Here is a 20,400-nt window from a genome sequence, read left to right on the forward strand (position 1 = left end):
TCAATCAGTTTTGAATATAATTGATTGTAGAGGGAAACTAAGTTCACTACTCAGGAATGAGATAATAATGATAACAGCTGAGGAAAAGAAAATTCATTCTTTAGATTAACAGATCTAAAAAAGTGGGACAGCAAAAAAATAAACACGATTTACATCACCAGATATAATAGTCATTCCTAGGTATGTTTATAAGAATATCTTTCAGAGCTATACGTTATGCCTCATTAGATTAAAAAAATGAAAACTGCTCAAGTTTACTCTCATTTTCTAACATAATTTGAAAATTAATATACTAGTTACATAATTATTTTGTTTCTTCAACAATAAATCAAGAAAGGACTCAACACACAATTTAGTGTTTATTTTCCTGATTAAATATTTTGACTTTTAGGATTTCTATTTCTATTTCAAACTCTTACTATTAATAAATATAAATATTTATTGAATGCAACTCCTTCAAAATAGTATTAAATTACAATATTTTATTTTTAAAAGTTGTGTCTGAGCGTATTGGGGGGAAAAAAGTTAAGAAAAACACATTTAGTCACTCGTGTGTTGCGGTGTTTCATCATAAATATTTTTTATCTATCTCTGTAACATTTATGGATACACGTGAGTTTAATAATTATGACATTTCATAAGAAGAAGGAGAGGAAATCCCAGTGACACGCAGTGTATTTACACTTTTTTTTTTTTTTACATAAAACGAGGGCCTAAGTCTACAATAAAAGTAATATCCCGTACATTTTTTCTTCTTATAAAAGCATGAGCACAAATTTTTTCAATAGGCATTTCATCATTAAAAAGGAAAATGCCAACAACGTCCTCATTTTTTTCGACCATTCCTATGGGAGCCTCAGTTGAGGTAACTGAGATGTGCAGAGAGTATCAATTAAATAAAAATCCTCTCAAAGCAAATTTATCTATTGGAGGATATTATGGCGAAGATGGAGACATATACCAATTCAGAGTTGTCACAAAAGCCGAAAGGGAACTTATTCAATCACCCAATCATAGTTATTTACCTCCTAATGGAATCCCAGAACTTAATCATGCAGTCTTTAAACTTGCCTTTGGAGAATCAGAAGAGGCATGGAAACACGGTATGTTTGTACTAAGTTGCAAAAAAAAAAATCAATTGCATCATTATTTAAACTTTAGGCTTTTGTGTCCAAAGTATTGGAGGAACTGGACCTTTAAGGCTTGGTGCTGAATTTCTTCGAGAACATTTAGATCTAAAGACAGCATATTATTCGGATCCCACATGGATTAATCACAAACACATATTTGAACGTGCTGGATTTACTCAAGTCGAACCCTATCCTTATTGGAACTATGACACATATGAAATTGACTTTGAAAAGCTTTGTCACTTTCTTAAATTTGAGGCTAAAGAAAAAAGTGTTATAATTCTTCATGCCTCTGTGCATAACCCTACAGGAATGAATTTATCTAAAGAACAGTGGAAAATAGTACGAGATATTGTTCGTGAAAGGGCACTTTTCCCTTTTTTTGATCTTGCCTATCATGGATTTGGTGATGGAGGTTTGAATGAAGACTCATTTCCTCTTCGTCTTTTTAAAAGTAGCAACATTGAATTTTTTGTATCTCAATCCTTTGGAAAAAATTTAGGTACATTTATTATGTGTCTCCTGATTACATATCAAACCTTAGGGCTTAGAATGATATTCAAGTGTGAAAAACAACGTACACCATTTCAAGTTTTAAGTTTGATTTAAAAAAAAAAAAAAAAAATTATTATTATATTTGAATAATGTTAAAAATTACAACTCTATATAATTTTTTTATATTTAGGTCTTTATGGGGAAAGAATTGGGTTTCTATCCGGAAGCATTAATGATGAAAATTCAATTCCAAAAATATACTCTCAAATGATAAATGTAAGTCGACCTATGTATTCCAATCCTGCACGATATGGTGCTGCCATCCTTGCCAAAGTTTTATTAGATCCTTCCAATTTCGCATCTTGGGTACAAGAGCTGAAGGAAGTAAGAGAAAGACTAAGACTTATTCGTAAACAAATGAAAAATAACTTGGATAAATTGGCCCCACAATTAAATTGGTCAGGTATAACTCAGCAAACGGGAATGTTTTATTTCTCAAATTTAGAAAAGAAACAGGGACTCCAGCTAAAAGAGGACTTTCATGTTTACATCCTTCCCTCCTCCGGCAGAATCAATCTTGGAGGGATTAATTCAAATAATATTGATTATGTTTGCCAATCTCTAGCAAAAATAGTCAGTATAAAGAGCTAGTGAACCTTATCTTGCTTAACTATATATTTATATACTATACAATATGTACATCTACTCCTTTTTTAAATGACTGTTTGATTAAAGCTGTACTTCTTATCCTTATTTTATATTTTTACAGATTCTAAACATATTATCTTCATTAAAAAAAAAAATACTCCTTGTTCCATTTTTTTTTTCTGTGTTGGTAAACATATTATCTAGATTTCATATCTACATCGGATTCATATTGAATATTTATTATGACGTCAGTTCTTAAAACAAGAAATACGAAATTAAATATATACTATGATACTTTTATAGATGGACTATATACAAAAAGATTGATCATTGCCCTTTCTTCAGAAAAATACAATTTTTGTAAAATAATAAGAACTACTCTTTACGTCATTAAATGAATTACAGAGAAAATTAACTAAAAAGAGGCTGTAAGATGCTTGACCTTTTCTAAATAAAAGGTAATCAAGGACAAAAAAAACGTACAAATGATCTATAAAAAATTATGATCACAAATATGTGTCAAAATTGAATGGAGTTAAAAAAAAACAATCAAGCTTTTTGAGTTAGATTTCACTTAATAAAAAGTTTCATGGATATATTAATTATAACGTAGTCAATTATATAATAGGTTCTAAGATGTTTCTCCCCAGAAATTTTCACCATGGGAACTTTTTTTATACAAAAAATATATATTCATTAGATTAAAATGGTCTAAAATATACTTATGTATACCTACAAAAGAGGCATATGATAGGTTTGATACTGGAACTTAATAATTTCATAATTTTTTTGATAAATTATGAATTTCACAGGCCTGACTTTTTATATATGTAGGTATATTTGAGTATATAAATCTAATAAATATTTATTTTCCCATAAAAATATGACAAATGACCTTTTGGACTTATTTTATGTCAAAGTTGTAATGACTCAGTTCTTCTTCCCTATTTGTAACCTTTGTTTACAGCTTTCTAGTATTATATGCCTAGAGAACCACATTGGTTAGAGCCAGCACACGATATAATAATTTAAGATATTTTGACATGTTTACATTTTCTAATAAGAATAGAAAATTATTTTCCTACAGCTCTCCCCTTGCGGACTCCCCTGTCTTGTAACCTTAGTAGTATTTTTATGAATTTAAAAAAATAATGTTATAAACTAAAAATAATATAGCAACATATATGCATCAAATAAATTCTCTAGATGAGAAAACCATTTTTGATTTTCTTCAAAAAATACCCAAATATAAATTTGCGAAGAAAATTGGAAATTTTTCTTGTACTTATTTGTACATTTTCTTGGAAATTGGCCTGATAAAAACCTTTTATGCATTCTTTTTAATTCAAATGAAGTTTCTGTATTAAGATATATTTAAATATGATTGTTTAAAACAGATAGCAATCCATGTGTTTCTCTTAAACACACCTTCAAATATAGAAAAAAGAAAGGCCGGTAAATTCGTGGGCGTTGTTTATGTCAGAGCCCTATAAGAAGAGTTACGTCACAAGATTTCAGTGCGCCCTTGTGACAAATATCAAATGGAACAAAAAGAAAATGAATACAATAAATGAATAATAAAAAAATAATCAGTTTATTAAGCTTACATTCACGATTAATTATTATAAACAAATGGAATAATTTTATTAATTTACTTTATTTCACATACTCATGCTTCGGCTTCCAAAAGTAGAAGGAGCTATTTTATATTCTTTGACAATTCCAGTTTGCATTCGTAAATGTATGTACATTCTGCATTCTTATCCTAACATACTTAAAAACAGTGAAGTATAAAATTTTATGACATTTTGGAACATTAATAGACGACTAAATTAATGGAACCGCTACTTTTTTTTAATTGATAGGCAAAGATTCTATTTATGCAAATTCATCCAAACAGATCTTGACACAATTTGATTAATCCTCCATTGGACTACATATAGTTCCTCAACTAATTTTAACTGAAGTGAATTGCCATTAGATTTATTTGACCAAAGGCAAATTTTGGAATGTGAGGACTTACAACTTAAAAATGTTATCTGGTCTGAATTAAAAAACCGAAGAGAGGCGCATTTCTAAAGACTTAAACTTTGATTCTGCATCTAGAATTTGGACATTTTTCTCCTTCAACTTCTTCTTTAATTCCCTTATTTCTGCTTCATAGACTCCAAGTTGGATTTGTAGGTTGGATTTAGTATCCTTTAGATGTTTTACCTCCGGAAAAATATCTGTAGTACATATAAAGTAATTATTATTGTTTAAAAGATAAAGTAACTAATACAAAAACTAAATTACTATTGTAAGAAGTTTCCTCTTCTATTATTTAAAATTAAATTAGATTAATGTCCACTAAGTCTATTTCTCCATTTTTGGAAATGGGAGGTTCCAAATAAGGAGTAAAGTATATACGTACTGAAATTGTGGAGATCTTTTTTTACCTGAAATTTGATCTAAAAAATAATTAAATTTGCTTAGCACCACCATTGTTCTTCGTAATGAAATGGGGTTTGTCGGAGTTTTTGTGTGTCCTAAAACTTCAGGTTTTATCTGTTTAAACAATGTTGGAATGGGTTGAGAGTAAAGCCTTTTTTTCCCGTATTGATTTTCTTCAAATTCTTTGGACAATTATCTGATGATTTCCAAGAATTTCTTTTCATTTTTAGGACCCATTTCCTTCCAAGGAATTTATCCCTAAATCACCGCGAAAATTTTACTATGTTAGATATACAAAACTGGAAGTAAAATTCCTACTGGTCCTCACGGCATAGTCCAAGGCCCACTAACAGAGAAGTGGGATACATTCGCTCAAGTCGTCAGAACTCCAAATTGCCAAAGATATCACTTACGATTTCCCTCTGGAAGATGGCTCTGGAGAAATAAAAATAAAAGAAATGATACCTTTGGACAATGATGATTAAATTAAATAATTGTCCCACAAATTCAATATTACTCAACGCCGTACTACTCGAACCAGAAAGAGAACTAAATTATATCTACCTCACAAGATCCAATCTTATGGATACACAAGACATCCGTTAATTCATATCAATAGGATTAATCTCCGAAGGGGGATGGATTGATCCGGTTAATATGCAAGTATAGGAGTAGTACCACCTCCTTCAGTTTCTATTCTTTACTCTTATTCAATTTTTGCACAAGACAGTTATAATATATAATATATGTATTAGTTTACAATGGAATACTTTGGTCTTTATTCATTTACACATACAATTATACCAGCAGATTATTATATATATATATATATCTTTTTTGGGTGGGGTCTTGGATTTTGTATTATTTTTTTGAGTATTTTTTTTTTGGGGGGGGAGGTTCATCGTTATTATCATAGGAAGATAATTAGAATTATCCGGATCCTTCTCGACAACTGTGAATATCTCATATTTTAATTATATTAATATAATATAATAATTATGATATGATGTCCTATTTCATCCTTGCCGAGCAACGCCGGGTAACCCTTTGCTAGTTTCATATAAAATTTAGTTACACTAGGGTTACTAGAAATACAAGGTTAGGCCATTATGTAATCAGGCTTGCGATAATTTTCAATCTGATGTATCGTACCGACTGCTGGCAAGAAAAACAGATTTTGACAAAACACGGAACCACTCATTTACAATGAGGTCAATATTGAAAGCGTGGTGGAAGTCAAACACCAGTCGTTATGGTATAACCTTGTATTTCTATTAACCTTGAGTTACATTATTTACATAGAGGGTGCTGTGAAAAATATAGGTTACGTCCCCTTAATACAGGTTGTCCTAACACCTTGCAGAAAATATATATATTTTTTAATTTGCTCATGCCTTAATCTCTTTGCTTAATAGAAGTGGAATGTTCAGAGCTTAACTACAAATGTGATTTTATAACTTCAAGAAAATGTGCTTTTCTTAATACAGCTCTTTAAAATTACAATTCCCTTAAGTCACTGAAATGTTAGCCCACTTCTGTAATAGAGATAAGTACATTTGATTCTCTAAATAAAAAGATAATGAAGTGTTTAATTTGTTCATTGTAAATAATTCAAATTTTTGTATTTATACGTTGCCATTATTCTTGTTTTCATAAATAGATTAATCATAATATTCAAAATTCCTATACTATACTATAGGTCCGTATCTATTTTCTAGGTAACGAAATTAATAATTTTATTTGATGAGGTAAGATTGATAACGTCACACTCATTTTGTCCCTTTTAGCAAATCTTTTAAAAATTGCGTATTTAAATAGGCAATTTGAAAAATGTACAAGGTCTTTGTTCATAGGTTATTATTTTTGATTCAATCTGTATTAATCAATCTTCCTATAAAAATGATTAAATCTACCGGGATTCTTATAGTTTTACACCTAGGATAAATTTCCGTGAAAAATATTACAATTTTTGCAAAATTTCATCATATTTAATTACTGGCGGTGGTATCTAGCATTACCCCGAGTTATTAAGCATCTTCGAAGAGACAAACTTTGCCTAAAAAATTTATAAGATAACTCTTCAAGAAATTATCAGTGTACTTACTGTTTTTCATGAGCACACTAACACGTAGGTACTCAATAATAGATGATAGATGTCCTCTCTACAGGAATGAAATAATGATAATTTGACGTTATGACTTGATGAGCCAGGGAGTACTTTAGTCTCTAGAGCCCTACCTGTCTAAACATTTGTTTTTATAATGATCTAAATAAATAAAAATTCGGGTCTTGCCTAAAACAAAATATCTGTCATTTTTTTCTTGAGCTTTATTATTAACAAAAATTTATACCAAACATACATAACATCATGAAGTAATCTAAATTTAAGAGGGGACGCGATAATAAATATCGAGTTGTCCATTAAAAACAGAAAACTTTGAATTTAAAACTTCACCTAGATATAATTTTTAATTAAATATATAATTTCAACAAAATAAATACTACAAATAGATTTGTGTATGAGCTTTCTTAATCATTAAAGTAGCCTCGGTACTTTAAACGTATCCAAAGATGGTAGACCCTGCAGCCCTTCCCCTCAACATGCACCCAAATTGTGTAGTCGAGGGAGTTTGCATAAGGGCTGTAAGGGGGCCAAGTGTAAAAAAAGAGTTCATAAGAACTCAAAAGACTCATTCAAAAGAGTCCTGTAACGGAGCAGATAGGTTTTTTTCATTGCTGGTGTCAAAAGTGGCCTCTCCACCCTCACAAGGTTTTTTCCTCCCATTTTTTTATACCCCTCTGGACAGTCTGGTGTAAAACCCGAGATGTCTTGCATAGGCCCTCATGGACTTGAATGGATTGCCCTGGGCTCTTTTCTTTAACTCCTCCGGGCCCAGTTTGGCCTTTTTGACAGATCCTTTCTTCGTTTCTAATGTTTCGGACTTGCTGACGGCGTTTACGGTGGTCCAGTTCTTCTTATTGGTCCTTGAAAATGCTAAAGGCTCTTTTAGACTCCACAGATCTCATGTAGGGGGCGGGGGCAGTTGAAGCTCACCATGATGTTGGGATTCTCCTTCATGCCAGACGCATTCAATCCAGAGGGTACTAAACCAATATTACTCATATTTTCAAAAATGGGGTTTCACAACACCTCCCCTTACCCGCATACGTACTTTGCTCATAATTTCGCTCAAGAAATTAGTTACTAATTTTGTAACCGCGCTCCTGCTCGATTAAAAATGAGCAGTGCTCATTTTTTCCCGCTCTAATAGATGTATTTGAATTTGACACCTCTTTATGACTGCAATTAAATTCGATATATTACAATTTCATGTGTTTGTTGTCACGATTTGTGACAAACATACGTTATTCGCAATAGCTTGTAATAATTGGATTGATATAATTGATCCAATTGACATAAGCTAATCGTATTATATTTGGGGAAATTATTTTACAAACATAAAGATATATCTTCCAATGGTATCTCCACACAGGAAGGAGCTGGTGGTGTCTCTGGGGGAGCCGATATCTGGGTCTTCTTAGAGTGGAAAACTCGTTAACCGAAACAGCGTTAACTCATAGATATAGCATGAAACAAAATATTGTAACTTATCTTGAAACATAACTTCAAGTGTCTATTCTTTCAATCTACAAAATTATTCTTTATTTTTCAAATTTTTTAATGTTATTTTTGTAAATTAAGAGGTCAAATACTCCAATCGTAAATATATATATATGTTACAGGCAATATGGAAAATCGGGTATTTTGCAAAATACCCGGCCAATTTATAAAATTAAAAATAGAGTAGTCATGTTAAATTCATTTATATTGTCACGTAAATGATTGTGGGTACTTTGATCATTAAACAATTTATAGCAAGCAATTTGATGATTAAGGATTTGATTATGATATAATTTTATTACAAGCAATTTAATACTCTACTGTGGGGATTTACAAACTAAGGATTGCGGGCAGAAACTTCGTCGCGATTAATGCTTAGGTTCGCCCTACTTCTTATTCTCACTTCAAGTAATGTTTATTAGCAAAGATATCGCAATATCTTCTAAACGCGTATAACGCTTATAATATGCACAAACATTGAAAAATATTTGACGCTATCTCGAATTTTCAGAGACTCTAATGGGATTGCCAGATTGGCTTTTTTAAGCAGTTTGGCCTTAAAAAATTATATTTGGCTTTTTCGAAATATATATTTGGCTTTTTTGAAATATATATTTTGCCTAGAATTGAAATAAATTTGAAATTAATAGTTTTGATTTATGTAGCCATTTTTCATGAAAGTTAACATAATAGTTTCTGCGACCGATTAAAATATTTCAAGTGGTATAGCAGTCCAATAAATTAAAAGTTTGGAGATCGGTGATCTGGTGCATTTTCATTTAAATTTATATTGTATTCGGACAATCAAACTATCGTATGATAATAAATAGTCAAGAGAGACTTCATTTTATTTTTGAAAAATATACTTCCACCAACAGGTTGTGCAGGTGGACAGCTTGTCCCTAAGGTGATCAAAACCTATTACCACCAGAATCTTGAGCATGAACGACCCCTTTTAATATATTATAATGCATCCCGTCCTGCGGGTTACGAAAATCAACCGCTTGTCAGCAAGTGGAATCTAAACCTATTGCCACCACTATCCACTGATAGCTAGTCGCTGATAAACATTGGTTTTTTCATTATGCCAAAAATCGCCGCTTTCACTCTGGCATTGGGCCAACATCATACCAAGGCATGTATGACCATCCGATAAAGTTCCGACGTAGGGGCTCACATTTATCTAAAAAGGGTTATATATCAACGGAATAGCAGCTATTAGAGATGTATGGAAATATAGACCAGTAAAGGCCCGAAGTGGAGGGCATAGAGAGAACATAGGTCGATGACAATAAATGTGAATTATGTCAACAATCTATATACGGAGAACAATTTTTTTTCCATCATAGGCCTTAAATGCCACACTTTAGAACCTTTCAGCGTTGCTATGGGGTAAATGAAGATGATTGGACATATCTAAAATGCTAACATTGCCAATTTGCTCAGGACCACCAAGAATAACAGAGAAGAACTAATTACAAGCAAGAAAAAAAAGCAAACAGAATGATGCAACTTTCTTCAAGTAGTTTAAGGAGACTGAATATCAGGTGCATATTGTTTGGGGATTATGGAAAATGCCCGATATTCCTCTTTGCCCGTACTATAAATATGTATATTTACGATTTAAGTATTTAACCTCTTAATTCAAAATTAAATTTTCAACAACTTTTCATGAAATAAAGTTATCTCAAAATAGTGATACACGTTTCTTTAGTTAAACACAAATTTTCTCCATCTATATAACAGTATAATAATGCAGTCCTATCCATTTCAGTCTCGATCCGGTCCAGTTCAGTCCTGGATTCAATCCTAAGACTTATAAAGTTTACTCAACTTTTTTTTTCTGTTCAGTTTGTTCTAGTACTAAGAGTCTAAAAGACCAATGTTTTTTCAGGAACGGTCCTAAGTACTAGTAGAACTAAAGCTGAAAAATATCTTGGTGCACATTATTTTTTTTTCACTAGAGGCACTCTTTAGTTATTATTTTGAGAGATAATTAGGAGTTATGATGCTATCTAATAGATTTAACTTTTTAGAAGATGCTCCAATAATAATAAATTAATTAATTAAACAAAATATCGATATTTGGTCATTTTAATTTATTTCTTAATACTAATTCAGTTTTCAATTAGATGAATACCTGGCGTATCACTATTTAGTATTTACTGTATCTCTTTGGAATATACACATCATGTATAGCGAGCTACTGGTATTACAGTGTGTTTTAGGTCATATTTCCATGGAAATGTTTTTTATATATAGTATGTAAGGGAAACTTTGAGTACACCCCTAATCAAATTATACTGGAACACTTGTTACCGTAAACAATGATATAGAAGATGTATTGGCAGAAAATGGTCCAGCCAATAAACCACTTCAAGGGAAAAACGATGATCATAGTTCACTTATCTAAGGAGATTCGAAGGAATACATCCTGGCATAGCGAAACTAAAGTCGTCTCTTCATCTCTTGTTCAACCCGACCACAAGATCAATAAACGTAGTCAAACATTTTCCAAATCCTTCTATGCCTTCAAAAATGAATTTTATAGGGAAAATCCAAATATGGATAAATTCTGCATTTTTATTTAGGCTACAAAGAAATAGGTAAAATAACAATAAATTAATTATCTACGTCAGTACGAAAAATAAATTAGTGACGTCATATGAAAAGCAACATTTTGAGAAAAAAGATATTAATACGCTGCACCATTCTATCTCCTCAAGCTAACGGTCGTGTTTCCTTACTTTATTTTAATACTTTAGGTAGAAAAGATACTAAGGCTGGACTGGACCGGATAAATAAAGACTGACACAACACTACTAGAAGTAATTTCAGGAACTCGTCGATAGAAAATCTTTAAAAATTGTTTGACCGGCAGTATTTTGAAAAGATGGAGACACTATTTTAGAAATAAAAAGCCTTGATTATCTTGGATGAGGAGTATCGAATGAATTTTTGAATTGTCTTTATTGATTAAAGCAAGGGATCTCAAATTGTAATATGTACGCCATAGAGCTTTTGTCGGGTGCACTTGTTTTTTTTTTTTTCCTTTTTAAGTAAGAAAATGAAATATCAAAATTTAAACCAAGATCAAATTTTTTTTCGACGCCCTAATGTATTAGGGTATTTGAGAAAAGCAACTAGAACTGAAAAGTTTGAGAAGGACAGAATTAGAGACTTGACTCTGACATGGTTTCAGACTTGAGACCCACTATTTACTTTTTCTTAAAAGTCCTTTTTTGAACAATAAAAAGAATGTAATCTTTTATAAGTATTGAAATATATAAAGGGTTTTTCAATAGGAACGCTCACATTTTACGTTGATAGGTTTCGAAAACGACGTCATATTTGTTATTGTTTCTTTGACAGCTGTGCTCAGAAATAATTGTAGTTTCATCATGAAGCAGTACATACTCGAGCATCGCCAGCAAATTATTAAAATTTATTATAAAAGTGGTGAGTCTTTGATCCAAACTTTAAGAGGGTTGACGCCAATTTATGGTCAACGTAATCGACCTGCAAAATCAACAATTCAACGTTTGGTGAAAAAACTTGAGTCGACATACACGCTACATAATCTTCCTGTGCCAGTGAGACAAAGAAATGCACGAAGTGTAAAAGATATTGCTGCCGCAAGCGCATCAATGCAAGATGACCAAAATTTGTCTCTTACACGCCGTTTGACCACTTCAAACGTCGGGAATTCGTAAAATGGGATGAAGAAAATTCGAAAATGATCCTGATTTTCAACGTAAAATCATCTTCAGCGATGAGGCACATTTTTGGCTCAATGATATTGTTAACAAGCAAAATATGCTCTATTGGGCCGGAGGAAAACCCATACGTAATTCATGAAGCGCCATTAAATCCCCAAAAAATTACTGTTTGGTGTAGATTGCATGCTGGCGGTTGTATTGGGCCGTGCTTTTTCGTCGACGATGACAATCGCCACGTTACTGTGAATGGAAATCGTTACCGCGCCATGATAACCGATTTTTTTTGGCCTGAATTGGAAGATATGGACTTGGACGATATGTGGTTTCAACAAGACGGTGCCACTTCACACACAGCAAATGTTACAATCGATTTATTGAAGAGTAAGTTTGGTGAGCGTCTTATCTCCAGAAATGGACCAGTCAATTGGCCGCCTCGCTCGTACGATTTAACGCCTATAGACTGTTTTCTTTAGGGTCACGTGAAAGCCTTTGTCTACAACAATAATCCGTCGACGTTAGAAGAGCTCAGAACAAATATTCAACGCAAAATTGCTGCAGTTTCAGCCAATTTATGCGGAAAAGTAGTCGAAAATTGGGTTCAACGATTGGACTTCATAAAACGTGCACGTGGTGGTCATTCAAATTTCAAATTTCATTCATAAATTAACTTGTATGTATTTTAATGGCAAATAAAGAAATCGTCAATATCTCAAACTGTTTTCGTTTTATTTAAAAAAAAAAAAATCTGAGCGCTGTTAATGAAAAACCCTTTATAACTAATTTTGTAGGTAAAAGTATTCCACATTTTAGTGCGAGGAAAAAAATATGATCATTTGAAATAAAAGATCATAAAATATTTTGTGAATTTGACAGTGAACAAAACTTTAATTATGTTTATTGAGCTGCAATTAATATGAACTTTCATTTTATACATTGCCAAAATGTAATTGTAATATTTTCAGTCAGTACGAATCATGATATAATTTATATTGACACTTATTTCGATCACAAAATCATATAACAAAGTAGACGGAAATCGAAATTAAGATAAATTATTATGATGATTATTTGAAACTGTTCATTCAAGCACAAATTTCCGAGTTGACAATGGATGCACAGTAGAGTGTCCCGTTAATTTATTTTTTTGAGCTATGCAAACACAACCGGTATCAAAATTTGCGTAATTTTACACAAACTAAAAAAATTGTGGATCATTTGGAGGGCTCTACCACTCTTCAAAGTTTTGTAAAAATTTACGTCTTCACAGATTTGAACTGTTTGTTTATAATAATACAAAAATGAATTATGAGTGTTATTTTATCATTAAAACAGGAATATGAACTCGGTGTAGCGCAAAACCTCCACTTATGGTCATTTTTTGGTGGGACCTTGAAATTAGACGTTGACCTTGACCTCTCAAAATGTAATGGCCTCTTACTGTGACCATACCTAATCTTAGTACCAAGTTTGATCAAAATCGATCAGTTACTTTTATTATTATATTTTATTTTATTATTAATATCAATGATTCTAAAATTTTGCATCATTTGTTCCCCTCTGCACCATGTCATTTAACGCGTAGTCGATACAAGACCCTATGTTACTTATCACCAAAACTTATATCATCTCAAAGACTCAGTCAGTGGGCGACCATATCTAAGGTCTTCATTAAGAACTGCTGCGGTGTCTTGAAGCCCAGGTTGGAGGCCATAGCACCCGCCAAAGGATATAATTTTGAAAAATAGAAGGATTTATCAATTAAGAAGTATGTGATGAAGCATCAATGTTGTACTCCTTTTCATTCTCGCAAACGCTTACCTTATTTGTTTGTTATCAAAAAGTCCAGGATTTTACCTTGCACACTGTCATAACTAAGGGTTATAAATTTGGTAAGAATAGAAAAGCGTGCGAGGAGAAGAGAAGAAATACTTATGGCATCATTGCTTAAATAATATACATCTTCTTCTATCAATCAAGAACGTTATCATTGCCGCCTTTATTATTCAATATTAATATAATATGACAGGATGAGGAACAGATGGCTTGTCGGATTTGTCGATATAAATGTGCCTTTAGTCCCCTGTCTAGAATTCTACGCCACTGATTATCCTCATCTCATATCAAGAGCATGGATGTTCATATAAAAAATCAAGTTAATGATGAATACATCAAGTCAAACTTTAACTCTGATCTCACAAAGATGCTTATTGCATGTAATATAACCTTATCCATTGCTAATCATCTACGTTCAAAAAATTTATGGAGGAATACACGGGTAAACCTATCCCTTCCCGAGGAACCATCATTAAATTAATGGAGGATGTTGATACTGATGTCATATATAGAAATACATATAAAAATATTTTGAGTAATCCACACAAAATGACGATCAAGTTATCAGTAAAAAGTATTTACGAATATCAAAATGGAACTCTGAATTTTGTACTATCTAACAGTCAGTATTCAATTTTTTTTAAATTTAACCCTAAAACATGATTCTATTTTAGCCAAAATTATCAAGAATTATGATACACAACTCATTCAATGGCAAAAAAAAGTGCTTAAATGGTTAAAACAACGGGAGTAGTAGCTTTGGATGGTTCGCAACTAGTTTGTCTGAGACTAGTTTCTTCACTTAAAGATTTTGGTATGATAATTAGGTTTTCCAATATTACATAATCAATAAATATTACTTTTTTTTATCACTTAAGGCTCAGCTATGGTTAATAGGCTCCAACAAATGGTGTTCAGAAAACTCATAAAAACCAAAAACAACTGGTTAAATGGTTGCAACAACGGGGCTAGTTACATTGGATGTATCATTATAATTAACAATTGTGTATATCCTTCATAATAATAGTATGTTGTTATATAAGCATAAATAACGGGGAAAATATCTTTTTTCATGCTCTTAATAAGGAGTAATATCGCCGGACATTACTACATAAATAGCTTTTGCTCTAAATCTTTAAGATGGGTTTATTTCTAACATTTTTTTTATTAGTATATTTATTGCGTAATTTTATGATTTTGATATTTACTTTTATTAAAAATAACTAGTTATATCTCATCGGTAGAGATATATCTATCCTGTGCAGAATTGTATATAGCAACTTCCACATGAAGAAGAGGGGTGATTATCTTTTTGATTAAACTCCACGTCTCGCTTGTGTTTTGCAACCTAAAGTTATGACATCTTTAACTGGATTCCGGTGTCAGAACTGTCAGAAAATATTATTTGGATCAATCTATTATTTCAATATTCTGCATATATCATTTATTGTTATTAGTTATATGATTCCAATTGTTTAATTTTGTATATTTAACATAAATTTATGATGGTATATTTTTTAGTATGTAGATTATATTTAATTAAAGCTTCCTTTTTTAAACCTGGAACTTCAAATATATTTCGAAATACTCTACTTTGTTGTTTCATTAGCTATTCTGAGAATAAGTTTAATAATGAATTACAGTTTCATGGAGTGTGACATTTTAAAATCTACTGTAACGGATAAAAACGTCAAAGTCAACTATACGTAGTATATGTTCATTTAACGTTTTGCTAATAAATACTTTCGTTATACCCTCAAAAATCATAATAAAGCAGGCAGATGATAATCACATCAGTATTTTAAACAATGATACCATATGTATTTTCCCCCCTTCTCCTTGAACGCGTTTTTCTCTACAATATTATCAACTTTAGTCATAACTAATAAGTAGAATTGAGAAGTTTGTCATGAAAAAACTACCTTTAAAAATTAGAAAAGGAACAAGGGTTATGCGCGTGCTCTTCGACTTTTTAGTTCAGTATTTAATAGGTAGTTATAGTATTAGGATCTCCCTCTGAAAGAAAAATTATTGCCTATCTTTGTTGTAAATTGTTTTAAAAATGCATAATAAAATAAATATACAGAATTTAAATAAAATTTCAATATTTTTCTTACACTAATACTATTTTTAATGTTGATGGTTCTCCTTTTATTGCAGTCATTCTTTTTCTCTCCCCAAAAGCATATGACAGACAGCTGATATTAACATGGGTCTTAATTCAGTGTACCATATGTCTCGCTCCCGTATTTATCTTGCACTCATTTTTTTCTAACAAAGATATCAACTCTACTAATTAGTCATAACCTTGGACATGGAATTTGATAGAAGGATGTAAGTGATGTAATTGTTGTCTATTTTGTAGTAGGCTTGGTTTTTTAGAATTGGTAGGCTGAAGAATGAATTTTCTTTTCCTCTGCTGTTTTCATGATTATTTAACTCCGGAGTAGTGAACTTATTTTTCAACTACAATCAAAACCTGATAGAACATTTGCATGTGCTCATAAAAGAGGGAGAGTAACACACCTGTGGATTTGTGAAGTAGTTTTGATTGTAAGTCTTTATTGGACTCTGAGTAGAAGTGAAGACCCACCTCGGAGTAATTCTTTCATTCGTTTGAACTTTCCTTCTCACCCTCCTTTTTTGTCACAGCGATTGGATCTGATCTAATGAAACGTCATGACAGCTAAGCCACACTCCTCCAAAACATTATTCAAATTATCAGGGTTGTCGTGTTGTTTTTGGGTTTATATTATTTAACATGCCCAAAAACCCATAATTTTCATCAGTAGTTATGTTGGGCAAAGTATAGGTTGATTTTTTTGAATAACTAACGGCTGCTTTTTAGAGTGGAATGGGTGTGAAAAGAAACAATCGTATAATGAGCCGTTGTGATCAGAATAATCTTATTTATTAGGTTGGGAAAAAGTCAAAAAAAAAAAAAAAAGGAAAAAAATATCAAAGACGACCAAGAAAATTTGCGATGTATAAAGGCCGATACTCTTTCGGTTCATGTTGCAAAATAGTGGTTCGAGCGATTGTTTCCCCACTCAATTCTGCCCTCTACAGTGAATAACTTAACAGTTTGTAAGTGGTAACTGAAAAGAAGCGGCCAGCATTGGTGAATAGTTGATAAAAAGACATCATTGTCCTTATGCATGTACCCTACCGTCCCGACTTGTCACCAAGTGACTACAACCTGTCCTTGTCTATGGGCTACTCACTTGGGTGTGAAATTTAGTTGTCCGAGTTATTTGCCAATAGGGACAAGAGCTTCCATGTGACGGCCCTTATGAAGTTGGATTCTCGTGGTTAATAAGTTATATAACAAAATTTCCACAATCTAATATATTTATATGTTTGTTTTTCTTACAATATGGAATCCAAAACAGTCAAACAGATAAGTCTGAAATTTCTTTTTTTGAACGAAATAAATATCCTTCCTCCTTCATCTTTCTATACCTCTCTGTCTCTCCCCTCTTCTCTTCTCCCGCTGCCTCTTTCTACCGTGTTAAGATGATTCGCCTTGAACCTCCTTATAACGCGTTTGCCGTGTGACATTTTCGCCTTCTCTCGCTTTTATCTTGATACTTTTTTGCCTGGGATAATAATAAAGGGAATGCTTCTTCTTATTAGTTATATTGGCTGGGCTGTCGAATTTTTACCATTGTATTCCAGCTTTGAAAAATTTGAAACAAAAAGGTAAATAAGCTACACTATCATAATTATTCAAATCTTAATACCGAAGTAAGATTTGAATAATTGCAATTGTCTACCTTGCGTAATAATTAATAATACGTAGATTGCAAGGCATTGGGAAGAAATCACGGAATACTACTGCAGCGATCTGTTGTGATAAAATCATTGGCATTCGTATGCAGTCCATTTCTTCATCAAACCTCCATGAAGATAATTGAAAATCTCTACTTAAATCAAAGATTGTAGGGGAGTTATAGATCCAGATGGAGACCTTGTCCATGAAAGTTTGCATCAATTTGTAAATATGATATATAATATCTACAAGTATATCTACATATTTTATTAATTAATCACAATCATAGATTGTGCTTTACTCCCTTCAACCCATAACTTGTGGTTTTTTTAAAGTCTTAACAACAATGTCATTACTAAATTTAAATTATTAGGATTTACTTAAATATAATTTATTTGTAAAAAAAAATAATAATAAAACTTTTAAAAAACCTTTACAAAAAGTATAATTTTTTACCAAATAAATAAACACTTATATTTCACCCATTCTCGCCAGTAATCTCCATGATCCAAATGTTCTAAAAGAATTTACACCAAAATGAAAAAGTTCATAATATACCTGATTTAATATTTAAGTTGTGACAACAAAAGATTGGCATGAAATATAGTGATATGAAACATCATGTCCTCACCTAGGAACACTTTTGGTAATAATTTAAAGATATTCAAATATAATTTTGTACAGCCCCCCAAAAAAAAAATTCCATACCTTTAAAAAAATATATTAGTTTTTAAAAATCTTAAGTGTGTGACCTATTTAATAACTTAATTTAGTCGACTAATTGCAATCGATATACTAAAATAACAAATACAGATTGGGAATTTAATTATTTCAGTTACGATATAAATAAAAAACAATGATTTAATTCGTACTTAGTTAAGTTATAATTTTTTTGTTAATTAGAATAATGTTAGTATTATCCTAGAGACTTAAACAAAAAATACATTCAGATACCTCATGGTCGTAAAGAAGAGTTCCATGTAAAAAAAAAAAAAAAAAAAAAAAGTATAGCTATTAGAAAAGAAAAAGAAAAACCGGTTGATGCGTGTACTCTTTCTTCTTTTGTTCATTATTTAATAATACGTGTGGGAGTTAATATTTCCCTCTAAAAAAAGAGTCCTCTTTTATCTTTGGTGTAAATTGATTTATAAATTGCCCAATAAAATGGATATATATGAATTTAAATACAATTAGAATATTTTCTTTCCACTAATGCTATTTCAAATGTAGAAGGTTCTCCTCTTTATAACAGTAATTCAGTTTCTCTCCCCAAAATCATATAAAAGGCAGCGATATTAACAATGGTCTTAATTCAGTAATAATACCTTACTAATAACATTTAATGTCATATAGTGGAGCAGTCAACTCAAATTTAGAAAATGATTTACGATCGCCTTTTGAATATATATCAGACGGTACAGTTAATGACTGTAAATGATGGAAAAACTTCTGTCTATTTGCTCAGAGAATTGATAAAATATGTCTGTTAAGTAAAAACCAAATGCATCCAGGCAATCTTTCTTAAATTGCAACAAAGGTTTCGAGATTTAATGATTCAAGATTTCCGCATTAGAATTCTAAAAGTTCGGATTTAATAATCAATGTAAAGGAAAATCTAAGGAATTCTTTGATTCCTTTAGGGGCGGAGATTGAATAATTATAATTCCTCGGACAAACGCAGCAATGTCGAAATTGTTTTATGTTTGGACATTATAGGTCTGCTTCCAAGGGAAAAACAAAGTCTGTTGGCTACTATAAATCGTGAACATTTTCAAGACTCGGAAGATCTGGACAAGGAGATAAAACCTTGTTCGCCAAAGATTGTGAGCAAAAAGCTGATAGTGTTACTTCGCCGTTACAGTTAGTTGATAATGGAACTCAAGAAAGTTACATTATTGATGATAATATGGAATTTTCGTCAAGAAAAAACCCCGAAAAAAACTCGGTTATGAACGAAGCATCAGCTTACATTTAAAAGGGTTGAGATAAGCAGGAATCAAAATATGTTGATGGTAAGGTTACCCGCATGTTGATGGGCTAAAGTAATCTACGATCATTCAAGACCCTATTAAGCTTAAAAAACCTTCGCTAAAGGAGCATGTCGTTTCCTTGGCTCGAACCAGATCTCAAACATTAAACAAAAGGAACAGACTTGATTCAAACAGCAATCCAATGTCAAATCTCGATACTTCGAGTAAAAAGAAGAAGACAACAAATAATTCAACTCACTAAATGACTGATTATCAAATGAAAGATAACGAACAAAATAGTACTTTCAGTAATTGCAATATTGAAAAGAATATTGGCATTGGAAAGATCCTGTCGCTACATACGAGAGGGGGCAAGAATCGTTAATCTCGCCATACCTTAATGAAAAGATTACTATCATTTTATCCAGATGTTATATGTCTTCAGGACATCAGAGCTAAAGTATCCTCGTCAAGTGAGGACGATTGTGCCTTCTGATTTCCAATAGAGTTTTTTTTTTTTTTTGAATAATTAATGTTTATGGTCCTAATGTAAAGAGTCAATCATTCTTCCAGACCATAATTACGAAATTGAAAAGATAATCATTTACCAATCTTACTCGTAGGAGACCTTAACGTTGACCTACATGGTGTCAGCAACTCATATCAAAATAAAAAAAATATCTAGGGAAACTTATGTGTGAATTAAATTTGATTGACTTAACAGCCAATTTTAGCCCCAGTGATAGTGTGTCATGGAGGACAGGCCGATTGAAGTCAC

General features: G+C 31.8%; 1 protein-coding gene and 1 long non-coding RNA gene across 2 annotated transcripts; both read left to right on the forward strand.

Moving 5' to 3' along the window:
- The first annotated feature begins 756 nt into the window (after nucleotides 1–756).
- LOC121118141 (aspartate aminotransferase, cytoplasmic) lies at nucleotides 757–2,433 on the forward strand. Its single transcript, XM_040712685.2, has 3 exons — nucleotides 757–1,103; nucleotides 1,162–1,632; nucleotides 1,816–2,433. The coding sequence occupies exons 1-3, from the start codon at nucleotides 812–814 to the stop codon at nucleotides 2,274–2,276; spliced, it is 1,224 nt and encodes a 407-aa protein (XP_040568619.1). The 5' UTR covers nucleotides 757–811; the 3' UTR covers nucleotides 2,277–2,433.
- Nucleotides 2,434–13,912: 11,479 nt separating this feature from the next.
- Nucleotides 13,913–15,472, forward strand: LOC139905545 (uncharacterized). Its single transcript, XR_011780411.1, has 3 exons — nucleotides 13,913–14,502; nucleotides 14,555–14,694; nucleotides 14,759–15,472. It is a non-coding gene; the product is annotated as an uncharacterized lncRNA (long non-coding RNA).
- Nucleotides 15,473–20,400: the final 4,928 nt, after the last annotated feature.

The sequence above is a fragment of the Lepeophtheirus salmonis genome, chromosome 5 (genome assembly GCF_016086655.4).
Source record: "Lepeophtheirus salmonis chromosome 5, UVic_Lsal_1.4, whole genome shotgun sequence".
NCBI lineage: Eukaryota > Metazoa > Arthropoda > Copepoda > Siphonostomatoida > Caligidae > Lepeophtheirus > Lepeophtheirus salmonis.